This window comes from Vulpes vulpes, chromosome 3, assembly GCF_048418805.1.
Source record: "Vulpes vulpes isolate BD-2025 chromosome 3, VulVul3, whole genome shotgun sequence".
In the NCBI taxonomy this organism is placed as follows: domain Eukaryota; kingdom Metazoa; phylum Chordata; class Mammalia; order Carnivora; family Canidae; genus Vulpes; species Vulpes vulpes.
The window spans coordinates 15471899-15493074 of record NC_132782.1 but is presented as its reverse complement, the minus strand read 5'-3'; the positions used below and the strand labels follow the sequence as shown (position 1 = coordinate 15493074).

The window sequence follows — 21176 nt, the reverse complement described above, 5'->3', positions numbered from 1 at the left end:
TCCATCTGCCATTTCTCACCAAGTCCAGAAGACGCTTCTTCTAAATATATTTCAAATCTCTAAGCTCTTCTTCATCTCCAGTGCAATAATTAAGCCCATGTCACTATCATCCTGTACCTCCCAAATATCATCACATTCTTTCTTACTCTACTGAAATCCCAGAATAATCCTCTACCATCTACACAATTGCCACAATGATCGTTCTGAAGATGTCATAACTCTGCTTAAAAGTCTTTAATGACTTTAATGGCTCTCTGTAAAGAACCTATCTAAATAAAGTTCAAATTCCTTACATGAGCCACAAGGCCCTTAATGATCTGACCCCTAATTACTTTTCCAGTCTTCTCTTTCATCACTCAAGCACCATACTTCATCAAATGTTCTGGTATTTGGCAGATGTTCCAACAAGATCTGTGTATACCTCATAACACTTAGCACATATATCACAACTGTCTATTTCTATCTCACGCAATGCATAGTAATCCCTTGGAAGAAAAGAACTGTGTCTTATTCATTGTTGAATCCTCAATGTCTATCACAGTATCTCAAACACTCTAGACACTAAGTAAATATTTGTTGAACGAATGATTGAATGAAGATGTAGGAAAAATGCATAATGTGTTTAAGGAACTATTAATTAGCTTATGCTGAGTTGATGAAAGATACAGCAGAAGCAACAGGCAAGCCAGATCACGAAGTATCTTGAAATCATTCAGAAAAGAGTGAACCATACCTCATCTGGAAGAATTCAGTAAAGGATTTTTAAGCCAATGACATACATCATCAGATTTACATTTTAGAATGATCAATATAGTGAATAAGCTAGACTTGGAGCAAGGAAAATGATAAGAAAGCAACTGCAATAGTCAAGATGAGAGATGAAGAAATACACAAAAAGATAGAAGCAAGAATAATGAGAGTGTAGTCAAGTGAGATTTAAGAAACAGAATCAGTATAATTTTCTAAGTGAATGAATGTGAGAGGGAAGGATAAAAAGGAAAAAAGTAGGAATCTACTGCTTCTGAGTTAGGAATTGGGGAACAGAGAAGGCCAGGCTTTTAGGAAGTTAAGCTGAGAACTGCATTGTCCCATGCAAGGTGACTGGCCACTGTGGTTCTGTGCTGGTGCGTCTCATCCCTGCCCCCCAGAGGCACTGGCATCGTCTCAGGCCCTGTGCCCAAGAAGCTACTGATGATGGCTGGTATTGACGACTGCTACACTTCAGCCAGGGGCTGCACTGCCACCCTGGGGAACTTTGCCAAGGCTACTTTTGATGCGACCTCCAAGACCTAGAGCTATCTCACCCCTGATCTCTGGAAAGAGACTGTGTTCACCAAGTCTCCCTATCAGGAATTCACTGACCATCTTGTAAAGACCCACAGCAGAGTCTCCGTGCAGAGGACCCAGGCTCCAGCTACCACACAGTTTTATACAAGAAAAATAAAAGTGAATTAAAGCTTATTAAAAAAAAAAAAAAAAAAAAAAAACACTCTCCTGCAGCTACAGGGGAATACAAAGCCAAGGGAAGAAATTTGGAATGACAGGGACCTGACTATCTTTATGAACTGAAAAGAAAGGTAACAACAGGCAGAAAAACTGAACATACAGAAGAAAAAGAGGTTACTTACTAATAGACCAAGGCCCCTGAGATGATGAAGAGAAAAGAATACTAGAACATCAACAGAAAAACTATTCCTGAACAGAAGAAGGAATATTACCTCAAAGAGTAGAAAAGAAAGGACTGACTGGGACGCAGACTCATTTATCAGGGAATAGAGAAGCAAAGCAAGAAATTAAGCTTAGTATGTGACACAAAGCCACATGTTTTCCTGGTGACAAAGGAAGAGACAGAAGCTAATGACAGGAAAGGGATCTTACAGTTTAGGTGAAGAGTCTGGGATAAGATATGGAGTAGCTGCTGAAGACACTAGGAGAGGAAACTGATCAAAAACAGGAATTGATATGTAATATCTACAGTCGGTGACCCCAGTCTAAGCCACTACTATACAGGAAACTACAAGTTTACAGACATACCACTTCACTTAGTTTTATGATTTTTTCTGGCAGGGCTAGCTGCCTGGATCTAAAATGAAGGCAGGATGATTAAATGACTGTTACTCAGAGCAGAATAGGCATAGTACAAAAAAGTGAGGCTAAGAAAGAACCAAGAATGCTAGGAAAAATGCAAAGGGGTTAAAGGACTAGAGATCTTGATGTCAGAAGCAAAACACACTAATGAGAATGAAAGTAAGAAAATCTGAAGAATTAATCAGATAATAAAATGATATGGTGGGATATTAGAGCTTTATATTTCAGAACTAGAGTAGCAAAGTTTAAAATTACTACCATGGAAATAATTTGCTAAAGTGAAGCAAAAAAATGAAATCCCTAAAGCCAAAGAGGTCAAGGAATTACAAGACTGGATAGTTCAAATGGTGATCAAAATTACCCAAGATGAGCTGGGATGTATATGCTGTAAAAATATTTAATACCTGGAAATATATATACATCTTTAAATTAACTTACCCGCAACGATTCCATGTAAGATTTATGACAATCTATATGTAACGTGTGGCCACAGGTTTGTACATAAACACCTCCTTCCCAGCCAATTGATACTGCCAAGAGACAAGAACTCTTAAAAAAAAAAAAAAAAGGCAAAATACAATTAATTTTAAAGAAATATAAACATATTTAAATTTATCCACATAAACCTCTGATTTCATATTTTTATAATAATGTGAACTTTATATTTTTGTGATAAAAAGTAACACCCGACTTGAGAGCCATAATGCAAATCTTTAAACTTGAAATACCATAAAGTTTTAGTTTCTAAATGTCTAGGCTCATAGTAAATGAGAATAATTATAAATTACACTTTCTTCACCTCATGAAATGTAAACTCTCAATATTATACTACAGTTCAGTGTAAACTATTCTTTTGTTGATTATTTTACCTGTTCTATGTGGTATTTAATTTTTCTGTGATATCTGACATTAAGAATTTCTTTCTTTTCTTTTAATTCCAGTATAGTTAACACAGTGTTATATTAGTTTCAGGTGTACAATATAATGATTCAACAATTCCATACATCACTGGGTGCTCATCACGACAAGTGCTCATCACAAGTGCACACCTTAATCACCATCACCTATTTCAACCATCCTCCACCCACTTCCTCTCGGTAACCATCCATCCATTCTCTATAGTTAAGACACCATTTCTTAAGTTGTCCTGTCTCTCTTCTCTTTTTCCTTTGCTTGTTCTGCTTCTTAAATTCCACATGTGAGTAAAATCATATGGTATTGGTCATTCTCTGACAGATTTATTTTGCTTAGCATTATACTCTCTAGCTTCATCCATGTTGCAAATGGCAAGATTTCATCCTTTTCTATGGCTGAAAGGGTTAGTATAAATAAATAAATAAATAAATAAATAAATAAATAAATAAATAAATAAATAAATAAAGAACTTATACAATTCAACACCCAAAAAACGAATAATCCAATTAAAAATGGGCAAAAGATATGAACAGACACTTCTCCAAAGAAGACATACAGATGGCCAACAGACACATGGAAAGATGCTCAACATCACCCATCATCAGGTAAATGCAAATCAGAAATACAGTGATATCACCCCACACTTGTCAAAACAGCTAAAGTAAAAAACACAAGAAACCACAGGTGTTGGCAAGGATGTGGAAGGTGGGAATGCAAGCTGGTACAGCTGCTATGGAAAATAGCATGGAGTTTCCTCAAAAAGTTAAAAATAGAACTACCTTATGATCCAGGAATCACAATACTGGGTATATATCCCCAAAATACAAAACTTCTATTTCAAAGGGAAACGTGTTCCTATGTTTATAGAAGTATTATAATAATGAAAACAGCCGAAATGTCCATTGATACATCAATGGATAAAGACATGGTATATATATGCAATGGAATAACAACTTCTTTGTTAAAGTGCCTACTTTCCCCTGGTTTCCATAGTGCTACTCTCTTTTGATTTTCCTCTCATCTCTTTAAACCATTTGGTTTAGGCTTCCTTTTAAGACTCTCTTTTCTTCACCTGTCCCTTCAAAGCTTACATTTCTCAAGGTTCTATATTTTTCTGCTACTCTCTTCTTACTAAAACTATTCTCCCTGAATGATTTAATCAGTAAATTCAACTACCTTCCAAATTTTGATCACTTGCCTCAATAACAGATACAAATATTCAACTGTCAAACAGAAATCTCTAATTTGATGTCCTTCAGGTAACATTTAAAAAGTGTCATGGGGCGCCTGGGTGGGTCACTCAGTTAAGCATTTGATTCTTGATTTTAGCTCAGGTCATGATCTTAGTTAGGGTCCTAAGATTAAGCCCCATGTCGGGCTCCATACTCAGCTCAGAGTCTACTTAAGATTTTCTCCCTCTGCCCATGCCCCTAGTTGCACACGCAGCACTCTTTCTCTAAAATAAAGAAATAAAGCCTTTTAAAAATATTGTCATTTTTTTCATGAATCTTTCTTTTCCTCTTGGTTTAAAAACTCTACAATCTAGTCACCAAATCAGAAAGCTAAGGGTTATTCTACATCACACTCTTTACTTCACACCACAGTATTAGATCCCGAACCATACAAAATCTATCTCCTAAATAACTGGTAATTTTGGCCTTCCTCTTCGTTCTCACTATAACATTCATGTCTGTATCATTTGTTGGGGGGGGGGGGGAAATAGGTTCTTCAATAAAGTTTTTTTTTTTTAAAGATGTGTTTATTCTTTTTTTTTTTTTTTGTATTTATTCATTTGAGAGAGAGAGATAGCGAGCATACACGTGTGGGAGGGAATAGGTTCTTCAATAAAGTTTTTTTTTTTAAAGATGTGTTTATTCTTTTTTTTTTTTTTTTGTATTTATTCATTTGAGAGAGAGAGATAGCGAGCATACACGTGTGGCATGCAGGTGGGGTTGAAGGATTAAGGGAGAGAGAAACAGAGAATCCCAAGCAGACTCCCCAGTCAGTGGGGAGTCCACATGGGGCTTGACCTCACAACCCTGAGAACATAACTTCAGCTGAAATCAAGACTCAGTCACCTAATCAACCAAGCCACCCAGGTGTCTCTTCAATAAAGTTTCTTAACTGGTCTCCCTGACTCCAATTTCTTCTCTGCATAATGCATCGCCCTCCATACATCTTTCTAGACTAAAATTTGGTCATAACCCCATAAGGGACCTTAACATTTATAAAGATTTAATATAATATGCAATAGGGAAGGGACCTAGATTATATAAGCAACTACAATACCCTTTTGTAATCTATTCTAAAAGTTAATTGCTTTTATCTCTTCTTTCTCTTACATCTTCAACTTCTCCTCTTCTTCTCTACTAATTCCTTCCCTTCATCATAAACAGGCTTAGACTTTTCCATCTAAAATAGTTTTCTTTGAATTTTCATTTGGCCTCTGTCAAATAGCACTTGGGCCTGAACTTAAGTTTACCCTCTAGAGTCTGTAGTAAACACATGGCCATCCCAAAACAATATTAGGAATGTGGTCTATCATGAATGAAAGTACTTGATGAAAGATTTGAAAGCCATTAAAATGGAGTACACCATTAAATTTTATTTTTATATTGGAATGAAATTTTTACATTATAATGTAAGATGACCAAATAATCTTTACACAATACACAAAATTCCAATGTTAAATCAAGACTCTTCATGAGTATTTGAAAGTTGAAAAATAATACACAGTGCAAAATGTCTTCCCAGTTGATTTAAGATGTGTAACAGCACAAATCAAATACTCACAGCAGGTGAGCTAGCTCCTATTGTTACAAATCAGAAAAGCAACAGGAGACCTGCTCATCTCTGTTTTACGCTTTGGAGCCACTTGAAGTAGAAGCAGATTTAGATCATTTTAGAATGGTTGGTAGCCAGTTAATAACCAAGCTGCTCTCTTTGGTAATGTACTATAAAAATGTAATTAATCTTTCTTTTTAATAAAAGTAGTTAGTTTTTAAAACTAAATCAGGGGGCACCTGGGTGGCACAGTCAGCTGAGTGTCTGACTCTTGGTTCTGGCTTAGGTCATGATCTGAGTCTTGAGTTCAGGCCCCACATAGGGCTCCGTACTCAGCACGAAGTCTGCCTAAGACTTTCTTTCCCTCTCTCTCTCTGCCCCATCTCCCCACACTCTCTCTCAAATAAATAAATCTTTAAAAAAATAAAATAAAATCAGTACATCATCTATTTCTTATTTGAATCAGATAAGATTTTTTAAAAAGGCAAGAAACATTGACTAACATGACACTAATATTTTAGGAAGACCTCAACAATGTGTTCAGCACTGTGCTAGGAATTGCTTAACACTGAATCTTCACAACCTCAATATTTATTTAAACCTTCCAAAAAAAAATCTTAGAAAAAAGATATAAAGTTTACCAAGATCACACAGTTATAAACGGCAGAGCCCCAGTTCAAACCCAAGTCTATCTGACTCCATAGCTCAGGTTCTCTCCCTATTGTGTCCTCTCTCTCATATCTAACACTCCCAGTTTCAGTAACAGTACTGTCTGTAAAATGCATGGAACTGATGTGAAGAGAATAGAGTTTACACAGTTCAATTCTATAATCAAAATCAATACCCATTAATAGTAACTCTTCTGCTGTATACAGTCTGCCTGCTTATGAAACTCTGGTACTCTATCCTAGAGTAATTCAGTAACAAATTCAGTAAGCATCTACAACACACATAGCACATGCTAAGCCCTGAGGGAACAATACAACCAATATAAGAATGGCCCTATACCTGTAGAGGAATACAGTCCAGGGAGCATGCCAGATATACTTAAGAAACCACAATGAAAGTAAAAAAGCACTGTGTAAAAAAATATATATATATTTAAGAATAAAATCCCACAATCACTAACAGACAACACACAACAAAGATTCTATCCAGTTCAGATTTCAGTTTACAGTTTTTTTTTAAGATCTTATTTATTTTTTTAACTTTTAAACTTAAATAGTTTTAAACTATTTTTTTAACTTTTTATTAACTTTTTAACTTATTTTTTTAAGATCTTATTTATTTATTCATGAGAGACACAGAGAGAGAGAGAGAGAGAGAGAGGCATAGACACAGGCAGAGGGAGAAGAAGGCTTTATGTAGGGAGCCTGACGTGGGATTAGATCCTGGGTCTCCAGGATCAGGCCCTGGGCTGAAGGCGGCACTAAACTGCTGGGCTGTCCTCAGTTTACAGTGCTTATAAAAAAAGACTTTTTTCTAGAAATGAGTAGCTATTCTGGCTGCTTTAAGAAAGAGATACCATACTCTTTCTCTTCTTTATTAGATCTCCCCTTCCCTCAAACTTATTTTGCTCCTAAGTTTGGGTTATATTTTCACTGAATCAAGCTGTTTTGCTTTTCTGTTTGGCTCTAAGATTCATCACTACTCATCTACTCTACAGTGATTCAAAAATGACAAAATTAAAACCAGGATTACGGCAACAAAATAAAATCTAAATAAAGGTGGTAGTAAATTTCTGCAAAAGCAGAACTTAGCACAATTTCATCATTTTCTTCAAAATGAAGACATTTATTGGTCTATGATTAATAAGATAAATGCTGCAAAAAATTCAAAGAAACAATACAGAATAAAGAGAAAAGCATGAAAATGTGTGTATGTGTGCATAGGAATGCATTTATATATATACACTCATGGGCTTCTTTTTCCAAATAATAATAATTTCATTTTAGAGTCTCTGAAAATATATAAAATCATGGTCCTTATTACCTAATCCAAATTACCTTCCAAGGCCTACCTAACCTGAGCCCTCTGAATGGTCTAGCTTGAATATTTAAAAACTACACCAGGGATCCCTGGGTGGCGCAGCGGTTTGGTGCCTGCCTTTGGCCCGGGGCGCGATCCTGGAGACCCGGGATCGAATCCCACGTCAGGCTCCCGGTACATGGAGCCTGCTTCTCCCTTTGCCTGTCTCTGCCTCTCTCTCTCTCTCTCTCTCTGTGTGACTATCATGAATAAATAAATAAAATCTTAAAAAATAAATAAATAAAAACTACACCATAGGGCAGCCCAGGTGGTTCAGCAGTTTAGCGCCACCTTCAGCCCAGGGTGTGATCCTGGAGACCTGGGATCAAGTCCCATGTTGGGCTCCCTGCATGGAGCCTGCTTCTCCCTCTGCCTGTGTCTGTGCCTCTCTCTCTCTCTTTCTCTCCCTCTCTCTTTCTCTCTCTCTCTCTCCTGAATAAATAAAATCTTTTTTAAAATAAAAAATAAAAGCTACACCATATTTTTACTGACCTTTATAATGTGTAAAGTGATCTAAAGAAATTTCTAACCTGGTGGGTTACTGTATGAAAGACCACATGAGCCCTATTTTATAGCTGAGGAAATTGAGTCCTGGATTGTTAATCTGGCAAGTTTATATTGCTACAACCAAGCCCCAGTTTTTCTCACCTGGAACTCTTTCTACACTACACATGCCTCCCTAACTAGAGTGATCATCTCCTCCAGAATCCTCCAGAATCCTTCTCCTCAGCATCATTACTAGGCCTATTATTATTTATTCTAATTATTTTATCTTCCACCTCTCCTACTAGTTTCTTTCATTTAATCAAGTGCATTATGGACAAAAAAAATTGTATTTGGAAATTTATCAAGATATTCACCTCATATAACTAACTAAAAATAATGTTTCATTTTGTATTTTAACTATTTTAACTTCTGATTATATGTGTTCTTAATTCAAAAAACAGCAGATTCAAAAAACAATAGGTGAAAGGAAGCGCCATTTGATCATTTGATAATCCACTGATAAAATATTAAAAATGGTACAGAAATTTTACAAGGAAGTTAACAATGCAAGTGCTACTAAATTAAGTTGATCTTCTAAGACTTCTGTTTACCTGAATGCTAGATAGTGTTCCTAGGTACAAAGAGTTGGGAAAAAACCTACGAAGTTCGAAAGAAACCATAGAAGCCATGAATTAAATCTGTCCCTCCTTTACATTTTAAAAGCATCATTATGAGATCTTAAATGAAAGTAAAAGGCGGCAAAAATCTTCATAAAACATTCATGCCATATCTAAAAGCTTCCATAGAGTATCATTCCATTGAACTGAATGTATATAGCTCACAATAAAAATTTAAAACATAACACTTATAACGTGAAATTTTTATTTATTAACAGATTTCCATTTGTTTACTATCCATATATTAACTTTTTCTCTAATCAACTTCAAGATTCTAAATCAGAATGACAATTTATAGAAGAAAATATATAAAATAAAACTCTGGAGAGAAGTAACCAGCAATTTGGCAGACAAAAATACTGTATGATAAACAGGATACTTACATCCTTAAAATAACGCTGTAATAATGAAAGTCTCACATCATGAACTGCTGCACATGTATCCCAAGGGTAAATCTGCTCCTCTTCAGTGATAGGCAATTTTTTTGGCTCAATGTTGTCACGACACTGCCCCAAAACTACATTAACAACAAAAAAATAAAACCTCATTAAATAACCTACCTGATTCAACATGATTCACCAAGAAAAGCTGTTATTTATCACAAGCTACACTCATTTTTCTATCAGAATATTTTTAAGGAAAAATTTAAGATTTTATATCAGGTATATGAATGTGGGCCCTAAGTTCTGAAGAGATTTACAGTAGCAGCAGAAAGAAGAAACAGAAGCAGGGAGATGCTAGCAACTAAAATAAAATTAGCTATGATGTATAATCCTCTTAATACAATGCTGGATTTGATTTTGTTGAGGATTTCTACATATATATTCATCAGAGATACTAGTCTATCATTTTCCTTTCTTGTAATGTCTTTATATGGCTTTGGTATCAGGGTAAGGCTGTTATCATAGAATGAGTTAGTAAGTTAGAAAGTACTGACTTTTTTTTTTTTTTTTAAGTTTGAAAAGGACTGATGTTAATTCTTTAAATGTTTGGTAGCATCATGAGTGAAGCTTTCTGGTCTTGGGCTTTATTTGTTGAGTTTTTGATTTTTGATTCACTCTCTTAACCGGTTTAATGTCTGTTTAAATTCTTTATTTCCTCTTGAGTCAGTTTTGGTAGTTTCTATGTTTCTAGGAACTTACCTATTTCATCCAGGACATCAAATTCATTGACATAATATTGTTCATAATATTCTCTTACAGTCTTTTATTTCTTTAAGGACTGTGGTAATGTTCACCACTTTCACGTCTGATTTTAGTTATTTGTGTGTTTTTTTTATTCTTGGCCAGTCAAGTTGTAAAACTGTCAATTTTGATGATACTTTCAAGAAACCAACTTTTGCTTTTCTGACTCTTTCTACTATTCTCCTATTCTCTATTTCATTTATGTATGCTCTAAGCTTTATTAATTCTTTCCATCTGCTACCTTAGAGTTTAGCTTGCTCTTCTTCTCTAGCTCCTTAAAGTATAAAGTTAGGTTATTGATTTAGGATCTTTGTCTTTAAGGTAAACATTTACATTATTATATAGCTATAAATTTCCTTCTGTGTACTATTTTTTCCTAGGTTTATTTCAAAGTATCTTCTAATTTCACTTGTAATCTCTTCTTGGACCCAGCAGTTGTTTGAGAATGTGTTATTTTAATTTCCATCTATTTGTGATTTTTCCAGTTTTCCTTTCATTACTGATTTATAGTTTCATTCTATCATGATCAGAGAAGATACTTTGAATGATTTCAATCTTTTAAATGTATTACAACTTCTTTTGTGGCCTAATACATAGTCTATCTTGGAAAATGTTCCATGTACAATTGAGAAAAATGTGTATTCTACTTTTGTTGGATAAAGTGTTCTGTGTAAGTTTGCTGGATCTATTTTATACTATTGTTACAATGGTTTTCTTATTTTTGTCTTTAGTTTTTTATTTAGAGATGGGGAGAAAGAGAAATGTGGGAGAAAAGGCAGAAGGAGAGGGAGAAAGAGATTCCCAGGTTCCATATCCAACACAAGTCCAACATGGGGCTGGATCTCCTAGTCCTGAGATCATGACCTGAGCCAAAATCAAGAATCAGGACACTTGACTGACTGTGCCACCCAGGTGCCCCTAAAGTGTTTTCTTTTTTTTAACCTTCTAGTTTAGTTTACTATCCATTATTTAAAATGCGGCACTGAAGTCTCAATTATTATTGTAAAACTACTTCTCTAGTTCTGTCAATTTTTACTTCATATATTTTGTGTCTCTGCTCTTTGGTATGTACTTTTTTAAATTATTTATTTATTAGAAAGAGAGCAAGCATGAGCAGGAGGGGCAGAGGGAGAGGGAGAGAGAATCCCACACTGAGTGGGGAGCCTGACACGGGGCCCAATCTCACAACCTGAGATCATGACCTGAGCCAAAACCAAGAATTGGACGATAATCGACTGTACCAACCAGGCCCCCCTGTTTGGTATGTATTACGTCTTTTAAGAAAAAAAAAAAAAAGATTTTATTTATTTATTCATGATTTTTTAATCTATTCTGTCAGTCTCTGCCTTTGAATTGGAGAGTTGAATGCATTTATATTTCAAATAATTCTGCCATTTTGTTACTTCTATATGTTCAATTTATTACTGCTTTCTTTTGTGATTAATTGAATATTCTAGTATACCATACTTATTCCCTTCTCATTTCTTTTTTAGTTTTTTCTTAAATGGTTACCTTCACTCTCTAACAAGTTGGAAACACTAATATCAACTTCCAATATTATACAAAAATTCTGTTCCTTTCTAGCTTCATCTCCCCTCCTTGCCCTTCATGTTTTTACCTGACTCTCTGCATTTTTCTACAAGAACACTGATATTTGGTTTAAAAATCTCAATCTGCAGTTCTTTCCAGATTCAGTTCCTTATTACATATTTTTATTATATATGTTTTTTTATTATTTTTATTTATTTATGATAGTCACACAGAGAGAGAGAAAGAGAGGCAGAGACATAGGCAGAGGGAGAAACAGGCTCCATGCACCGGGCGCCTGACGTGGGATTCGATCCTGGGTCTCCGCCAAACTGCTGCGCCACCCAGGGATCCCTTATATATGTTTTTTAAAAGCACTAAGATTAACACACTATCTCAAATTTTGCAAAGACTGTGGTGATTAATAAAATGGAAAAGATTATATAATATTGCATCCTTCTATGGAGAACTGAAGCTCCCATGTCAATAATATTTACAACAGGCATTCTACACAATAGTGAAATGGCATGTGAAGTAACACCTTTAGATCTTTATAGAACTGCTACAAAGGCCCTTAACTTAAGCAGTGTTCTAAAGAGTTTCTATCAAAAGTGTCTAATTCAGCACAACTCAAGTGTTAAACTAATGGGAGAACTCACAGGATTTTTTTTCTTTGATTCATGGTTTCAAGATAGGCCAATAAAGAACCAGTCGCTATAATAAAGGTCTAGAGCAATAGGCATAACTAGCACCCATACTGTGGTCTCTAAATACCATTTCCCAATAAAAGAAACTAGGGCTTCTTAGAGAAATGGCTGATTTCTGGACTAGAAAGGTGTAACTTGCCATGTCAGAAAATGTAAACTCCCAAGTCTGTAAGTTGTGTCAAAAGAAATGAATAGCTTGAAGATGCTCCCACTGAAGAAAGATGGAAAAATGTGATCATCAACAAGAAATTAATTGCAACAGATCATAATGATACCAAAAGTACTAATTAATTATTTTGAGAAGGTACTAAAGAACCACTACCTTAATACTTTGAGCACTATTAAATAAAGGGAAGAATATAGTATTTATACTGTCTTTCATGTATAATTTGGTTGCCCTGAAGTCAGGGCAACCAAAATAGTTAATAAAGTAATTTTTTAAAGATTTTTTTTTATCTATTATTCATGGGAGACACAGAGAGAGAGAGAGGCAGAGACATAGGCAGAGGGAGAAGCAGGCTCCATGCAGGGAGCCCGACGTGGGACTCGATCCCGGGACTCCAGGATCACAACATGAGCCAAAGGTAGATGCTTAACTGCTGAGCCACCCAGGCATCCCGTAATATTTCTTTTATAGACATATTTCAAGTAATAAAAAACCAAAAAAATGGAAGATTTGTGATCTCTAATGAAATGATGAATCCAGGCAATAATCATCATTCACCACTAATATCTCAAAAAGAGAGAAAACATAGTAGACACAGGAACAAGTTAAATACCTTGGGGATGTACTCAGCAAAGTCCAAAATGTTCTTCAATGACCTAATTTCTTCAAGAAAATAAAATGTATGGGAGTAGGAGGACCCCTACCTGAGAAAAGGGAAGAGGAAGAGAGGAGATGAAAAAGGAACTACTAACTAAAAGACTACAAGGAGACCCTATAACTATAAATTAATTAAGAAAAGTAAATAAGAAACAACTGGGGAATTGTGAACACAATTCCCCCCCTAGGTGAGGGACTAGTTTATTTATCGGTGACTGTAGTTATGTTTAAAAAACAAGAACTTTCTTTTTAACTGAAAAAGTGAAATATTTACAAATGAAATGATGTCTGGAATGTGCTTCAATATAATTCAGAGTGTGGGGGGAAGATAAATAAGAGAAGGTAAATAAGATTAGCCCAAGTTAGTCACTATTGAAGACTGATGGAGACATGGAAGTTCATTTCACTAGTCTCTGTATTTCATTATGTGGTTAAAATGTTCCATATTCATACTCGTCATGATCAAATGGGATTTATTCCTGGGCTGCAAGGTGGTTCAATATCCACATATCAGCCAATTAATAAAAGAAATGATAACCATATGATTCTCCCAATAGAAACAGAAAAAGCATCTGAAAAAAATAGCTTCCACTTTTTTTTTAATAGCTTCCATTCTTGATGAAAATCCTCAACAAAACAGGGATAGAGGGAACATATCTAAACATCATAAAGGCCATATACAAAAACAAAACAAAACAAACAAAAAAACCCACACAGCTAATATTATATTCAATAGGGAAAAAATTAGAGCTTTTCCCCTACAGTCAGGAACAAAACAGGAACATTCACTCTCCCCAGTGTAATTTAACATAGTACTGGAAGTCCCAGCCTCAGCAATAAGACAACAAAGAGAAATAAAAGGCATCCAAATAGGCAGGAAAGAAATCAAGCTTTCACTACTGGCAGACAACATGATACTCTATGCAGAAAACCCAAAAAACTCCACCAAAAAAACCTGCTAGAATACATGAATTTAGCAAAATCACAAGACACAAAATCAACATAAAGAAATCTGTTGCATTTGTGTGCACCAATAATGAAGCAGAATGAGAAATCAAAGAATTAATTTCATTGTAATTGCACCAAAAATCGTTAACATATCTAGGAACAAACCTAACCAAAGAGGTATAAGATCTGTCCTCTGAAAACTATAGAACGCTTATGAAAGAAATTGAAGAGGACACAAAGAAATGAAAAAACATTCTATTGCTCATGGATTAGAACAAATATTGTTAAAATGTCTATACCACCTAAAGCAATCAACACATTTAATACAATCCCCATCAAAATACCAACAGCATTTTTCACAGAGCTAGAACCAACAATCCTAAAATTTGTACGGAACCACAAAAGACTTCAAACAGCCAAAGCAATCCTGAAAAAGAAAAGCAAAACTGGAAGCATCACAATTCTGGACTTCAAGCTGTATTACAAAGCTGCAGTCATCAAGACAGTAATGTATTGGCACAAAAATAGACACATACATCAATGGAACATAAGAGAAAACCTGGAAATGGACCCACAACTATATGGTCAATTAATCTTCAACAAAGCAGGAAAGAATATCCAGTGGGTAAATGCCTCTTCAACAAATGGTGCTGGGAAAACTGGACAGCAACATGCAAAACAATGAAACTGGAACACTTGCTTACATTACACACAAAAATAAATTCAAAATGGATTAAAGGGATCCCTGGGTGGCGCAGCGGTTTGGCGCCTGCCTTTGGCCCGGGGCGCGATCCTGGAGACCCGGGATCGAATCCCACATCAGGCTCCCGGTGCATGGAGCCTGCTTCTCCCTCTGCCTGTGTCTCTGCCTCTCTCTCTTTCTCTCTGTATGACTATCATAAATTAAAAAAATAAAAAAAAAATGGATTAAAGACCTAAATGTGAGACCTGAAACCATAAAAAATCCTAAAGGAAAACACAAGCAGTAACCTCTTCAACATTAGCTGTAGCAACTCCTTACTAAACACATCTCCTGAGACAAGGGAAACAAAAGCAAAAATGAATTATTGGGAACTCAACAAGATAAAAAGCTCTGCACACCAAAGGAAACAATCTATAAAACTAAAACGCAACTGATGGGATGGGAGAAGTTATTTGCAAATGACATTTGATAAAGGGCTAGTATCCAAATTCTATAAAGAACTTATCAAAATCAACACCCCAAAAACAAATAATCTGATTAAGAAATGAGAAGACATGACTCAACATTTTCCCAAAGAAGATGTATACACAAATGGCCAACTGACACATGAAAAGATGCTCAATATCACTCATCTTCAGGGAAATGCAAATCAAAACTACAATGCAATATCACCTCACACCTGTCAGAATGGCTGAAATGAACACCACAGGAAACAATGGGTGTTGGAGAGGATGCAGAGAAAAAAGAAGCTTCTTACAGTATTGGTGGGAATGCAAACTGGTGGGGCCACTCTAGAAAACAGTACGGAGGTTCCTAAAAAAGTTAAAAATAGAACTATCTTTCGACCCAGGAATTACACTACTAAGTATTTACTCAAAGGATACAAAAAATACTGATTCAAAGGGACACATTTATACCAGCATTAGCAACAACAGCCAAATTATGGAAAGAGCCCAAATGTCTGATGAATGGATAAAAAAGATGTGATATATATATATATGATATACATATTATGTAATATGTATATGTAATATACATATTATACATATGTGTATATATAAAACACACAATAGAATATTACTCAGTCATCAAAAAGAATGAAATCTTGCCATTTGCAACAATGTGGAAAGAGCTGTATAAGTACACCTGTCAGTCAGAGAAAGACAAATACCATATAATTTCATTTATATGTGGAACTTAAGAGACAAAACAGATGAACATAGGGGAAGGGGAAAAATGAGAGAGGCAAACCATAAGAGACTCTTAACTATAGAGAACAAACTAAGAGTTGAATGGAGGGGAGGTAGGTGAAGAATGGACTAAATGCATGATGGGGTTTAAGGAGGGCACTTGTTTTGCTGAGCACTGAGTGTTATATGTAAGTGATGAATCCTTAAATTCTATTCCTGAAACTAACTTTACACCATATGTCACCTAACTGGAATTTAAATAAAAACTTGAAACAAAAAATAAACTAAAATGTTCCATATTCAAACATAAAAAGATAAAAGAAAAAGAGAAGAGACTGATCAAAATAAAGAAAGATGTCAGAAGTAAGAAAAAGAAAGGGGTAAAATGCAAGATGTAAGTAGGTATGTGAGGCTCAGGAAGAAAGGAAGGAAACAGCCAGAGATTTCACCTACTACAGTCCCCAATTAAAATCATCCTTTAGATTTAACACTTTTAATGTTAGTTTCTTATTCATTTCTTCTATCTCTAAAAGATAAAAGAGTTACATACAGTGGAATTATCTAATATTAATAAGTTTAGCTAGTGTACGAAACTGTAAAAGGGGATTAAATGAAGTGACAACTTGGTCAAAGCAACTTTAAAAATACAAACAAATAAGGATTAAAACAACAAAAACAAAAACTCTGCCTTCATTCGGACAGAGATTTTGTTTTGTTTTCTTTCTTACTATGACAGTATCTGGCACCTAAGTTCCCAATAAATATTTGTAGAAATAAATAAATAAATAAATAAATAAATAAATAAATAAATAAATAAATTTTGTGGAATGAAGGAATAAACAAAACATTACATTCATGATTATAAAGTATTTGGTGAAGTTATAAAAAGTTAAGTGGCAATAATTTAATAAGCTAGTTTTGTCACAGTAGTAGAAAAGAGAAATATAGCTACAAAATCAGTCAATACTCCCACATATTTCCGTCTTATTTTTTTAAAAAACATTTATTTATTTATTAGAGAGAGCTCACATATGCATGAGCTGGAGTTGCGGCAGGGGAGCGGGGTGGAGGGTAGTAGGGAATAGAGGGAGAGGGAACCAGACTCCCCGCTGAGCACAGGGCTTGATCTCAAGACCCTGAAATCATGACCTGAGCCAAAGTCAAGAGTTGGACACAACCAACTGAGCCACCCAGGAGCCACACATATTTTCTTTTTAGTAGGCATTTCTGGTTTTGACAGCTCTACTCCAATGTCCTATTCAATTGGGGTTTCCCAAATGAAATTTATTTTTTTTTAATTTTTATTTTTTATTTATTTATGATAGTCACACAGAGAGAGAGAGAGACAGAGACAGAGACATAGGCAGAGGGAGAAGCAGGCTCCATGCACCGGGAGCACGACATGGGATTCGATCCTGGGTCTCCAGGATTGCGCCCCGGGCCAAAGGCAGGTGCCAAACCGCTGCGCCACCCAGGGATCCCATGAAATTTATTTTTAAGCAAGAAAAGAAACAAAAGGAGAAATTAATTTACAAGGCACCATATTAGACCCTTTCGCCTATATTACAGTATTTAACCAACATAACAATCCTCCGAAGTCTATTATCTCTATAGTCATAAGAAAGCAACAAACTTGGGATCCCTGGGTGGCGCAGCGGTTTGGCGCCTGCCTTTGGCCCAGGGCGCGATCCTGGAGACCCGGGATCGAATCCCACATCGGGCTCCCGGTGCATGGAGCCTGCTTCTCCCTCTGCCTATGTCTCTGCCTCTCTCTCTCTGTGTGTGTGACTATCATAAATAAATTAAAAAAAAAAAAAAGAAAGAAAGAAAGCAACAAACTTGGCCAGATTATGTCAAGCAATACCTGTATTTGAACTTGGAGGGGGTCTCATATCTCTTTCCACTTTACTACACTAATTCAGAGAATAAACAGCCTAGAAAAAAATGCTCAGGAGAAATATGTAAGAACTTTATTTTCTCTTTGCTTCACACAAATTCCTCTGTTTAAAATGGATTGAATTCATTGGGACTAGAGCATGTAAGAGTTATCACACCTTAAAATATTTTAGTATGGGAAAGGATGGAGAGCACTCAGACAAATCCTTCAAAATTTTTTCAAAAACGTTCTTAGGGGTGCCCGGGTAACTCAGTCAGTTAAGTGTCTGAATCCTGATTTTGGTTTAGGTCATGATCTCAGGGTCATGATCAAGCCCAATGTCAAGCTCCATGCTCAGTGTAGAGTCCGCTTGAGATTCTCTCCCTCTCTCTGTCCCTTCCCCTGCTCCTGCACGTGCACTCTCTCTCAAAAAGAAGTAATAGGGCAACGCCAGTGGCTCAGCGGTTTTAGTGTCATCTTCAGCCCAGGGCAAGATCCTGGAGACCCGGAATCGAGTCCCACGTTGGGCTCCCTGTGTGAAGCCTGCTTCTCCCTCTGTCTGTGCCTCTCTCTCTCTCTCTCTCTCTCTCTCTCTGTCTTTCATGACTAAATAAAAATCTTAAAAAAATAATAATAAAATCTTTTTTAAAAAATTGTTAAATTATACATTGGCAAATCATCTGGCAGGCTGTTTGAAGAATTACTGATTCTAGTAGCTCAAAAAATAAAGGCAAAGCTACGTGAATGTGACTTATGTAGCTAAAATATTTAAACTGACAATATTTCTGGGCTTAAAAGGCTTCCCAATTTTAAAACAATTAAATTGTCAAGAAAAGTGAACTTGTTTTTGGCCATCTAGCATGATATTATACCATCATCACACTTTAAGGAAAAAGACTGTGTAACATACAGAGAGACTTCTCTGTTAAACACTTCTTCTAACACTCATGTCCAGGAAAATCAGATAAAACCAGATTTTAAAACTTTGCTTAAAAAAAAAAAAAAAAAAAAAAAAACTTTGCTATACAGATCTAAACTGATCCTTGTTGTATACAGATCTATAGTTACAGATCTATAGTTATATCCAAAGATATAACTTCCAATTAATACAAATATTTATTAATATGTGTATACTTTGGCTCTAAAATAATTCCACTGAAAAATTACTTTGATTTTACCTGAAGATGCTTGTAATAGTACAACCAATCCTGTAGGTCGGTCTTCAGAGGAAGGGCCACTCTGTCCACAAATAACACAATCATATACTGCCTCAGAAACTTGTGGTTCTGCTGTTGTGATCTCCATAGGAATATCATTCTCAGGAGAATCTGAGGAGAAAAAAAGTTACAGCTCTTAATTCCTCAGGAGAAAAATCTTTCTTCATTGCAAATATAGGGAAAAAAATTAAGTTTAAAAATTAAAGCACAACTTTAATACCAATAAAGTTATGTAGTAATAAAACTCTGGAAAAAATTAACCTTGCTGAAGTAATGTTCACTCAGAAAAAAAAATGCAGTTGATATTTTATTTTTTAAAGATTTTATTTATTTATTTGAGAGAGTGAGAAGGAGTGCACATGCATGTGCACATCAGCAGGGGAAGTGGCAGAGGCAGAAGGAGAAGCAGACTCCCCACTGAGCAGAGCCCGATGTTGGGCTCAATCTCAGGACCCTGAGATCATGACCCAAGCCGAAGACAGATGCTTAACTGTTTGAGCCACCCAGGTACCCCTATAATGAAAAGATTTTAATTTATATGGTTAAATACACCTCAAATTGTTTTTTACCATTCACATTTAAAAAACTGAAAAACAAAGAAGGAAAGGAAATGAGATGGTTTTAATTTTTTTTTTTTTTGAGGCACTTGAGGAGGGAAATTTATAATAACATGACAGCTCCTGAGGGGGAAATGGCAATATTTACTAAGAGATATAAGAGGAACAAACTATTTCTCCTGTATTTTGAATTCTAGTGATATCTTAGCAATAATAATAATCAATATATATTTATGTAGGGAAATCATTTACATATGACTATATATGTTAATAAAGCAAAACCACTATAGAAAATAACAGCAATCCTCTGGTATTAATGTCATTAACAGCAAGAATAATAATATCATATTATTATGATAAAGACTCTTAGAGTCTATGAAAATCATGATGTTGTCCATAGAGACAAAGAAATAAGTAGAGGGAATTGGGAAGACCAGAAAAACGGAAGTGATATGTGACATTTAAAAGATGGAGGCATATCTAAATAAATAGGTAAAAATACATGAGAGAAACAGAAAGAGAAACATGTCAAGGTCAGATACATTTTAATAAGGATTGATGCAAGTAAACATATCTAATATGTATTAACAGTTACTGAGAAGAAATGGGGCAGAAACCCAAAAGGGAACTTCTATTAAACAGCAATAGAGGGATCCCTGGGTGGCGCAGCGGTTTGGCGCCTGCCTTTGGCCCAGGGCACGATCCTGGAGACCCGGGATCGAATCCCACGTCAGGCTCCCGGTGCATGGAGCCTGCTTCTCCCTCTGCCTGTGTCTCTGCCTCTCTCTCTCTCTCTCTCTCTCTGTGTGTGACTATCATAAATAAATAAATTAAAAATTAAAAAAAAAACAGCAATAGAAAACTATTACAATACTTTTCTCCTTATATATTTTTTATTCTTTTTTTTTATGGGATTCTTCTTAGTTGAATGCTGAAACTCCTGGATTGATATTTTAATCTTTTATATTTTTTATCTTGTATATGATATGTTCTTTTTACTTTGCATGCTTTAGATGTCCCCTCTTCAGTGTCCTGTTCTTACCTAAGAACTAGTAAGAGAACTAGTAAGAACTAGTTTCCCCCAAAACCAGCAGCTTACAACAACATTTGTAATCTTACATAGTTATTGAGGATCAGGGACCTAGCAGCATTTCAGCCAAAGGATTCTGATTCTGGATTTTTAATGATACTGTTGTCAAGCTAACAATCTATCGGAAGCTTAACTGGAGGTGGAAGTTTCACATCTAAGCTCACTAATATGATTGTTGACCAGAGGCCTCAGTCTCTTTCCAGATAGGCCTCTCCATAGGGCTGGTCACAACATGGCAGCTGGCTTCCTTCCAGAATGAGTAATTCAAGAGAGAGAGAAAACAATTAAGACAGAAGCTGAAATATCTTTTATAACCTAATTTCAGAAATGACATGGTATTATTTCTGCCATATTCCAGTGGTCATGCACATCAATT

At 35.6% G+C, this 21176-nt stretch overlaps 1 protein-coding gene across 6 annotated transcripts in view; it reads right to left on the bottom strand.

Moving 5' to 3' along the window:
• UBR3 (ubiquitin protein ligase E3 component n-recognin 3) overlaps positions 1-21176 on the bottom strand; it is a 226700-nt gene that overhangs the window by 80200 nt on the left and 125324 nt on the right. For all 6 annotated transcript variants that reach the window (XM_072751893.1, XM_072751891.1, XM_072751894.1 and 3 more), the window contains 3 exons: positions 19115-19264; positions 9362-9495; positions 2527-2637 (listed from right to left, as the gene is read on the bottom strand). In XM_072751893.1, the coding sequence (XP_072607994.1) occupies positions 2527-2637; positions 9362-9495; positions 19115-19264 (395 nt within the window). The remainder of the gene's footprint in view (positions 1-2526; positions 2638-9361; positions 9496-19114; positions 19265-21176) is intronic.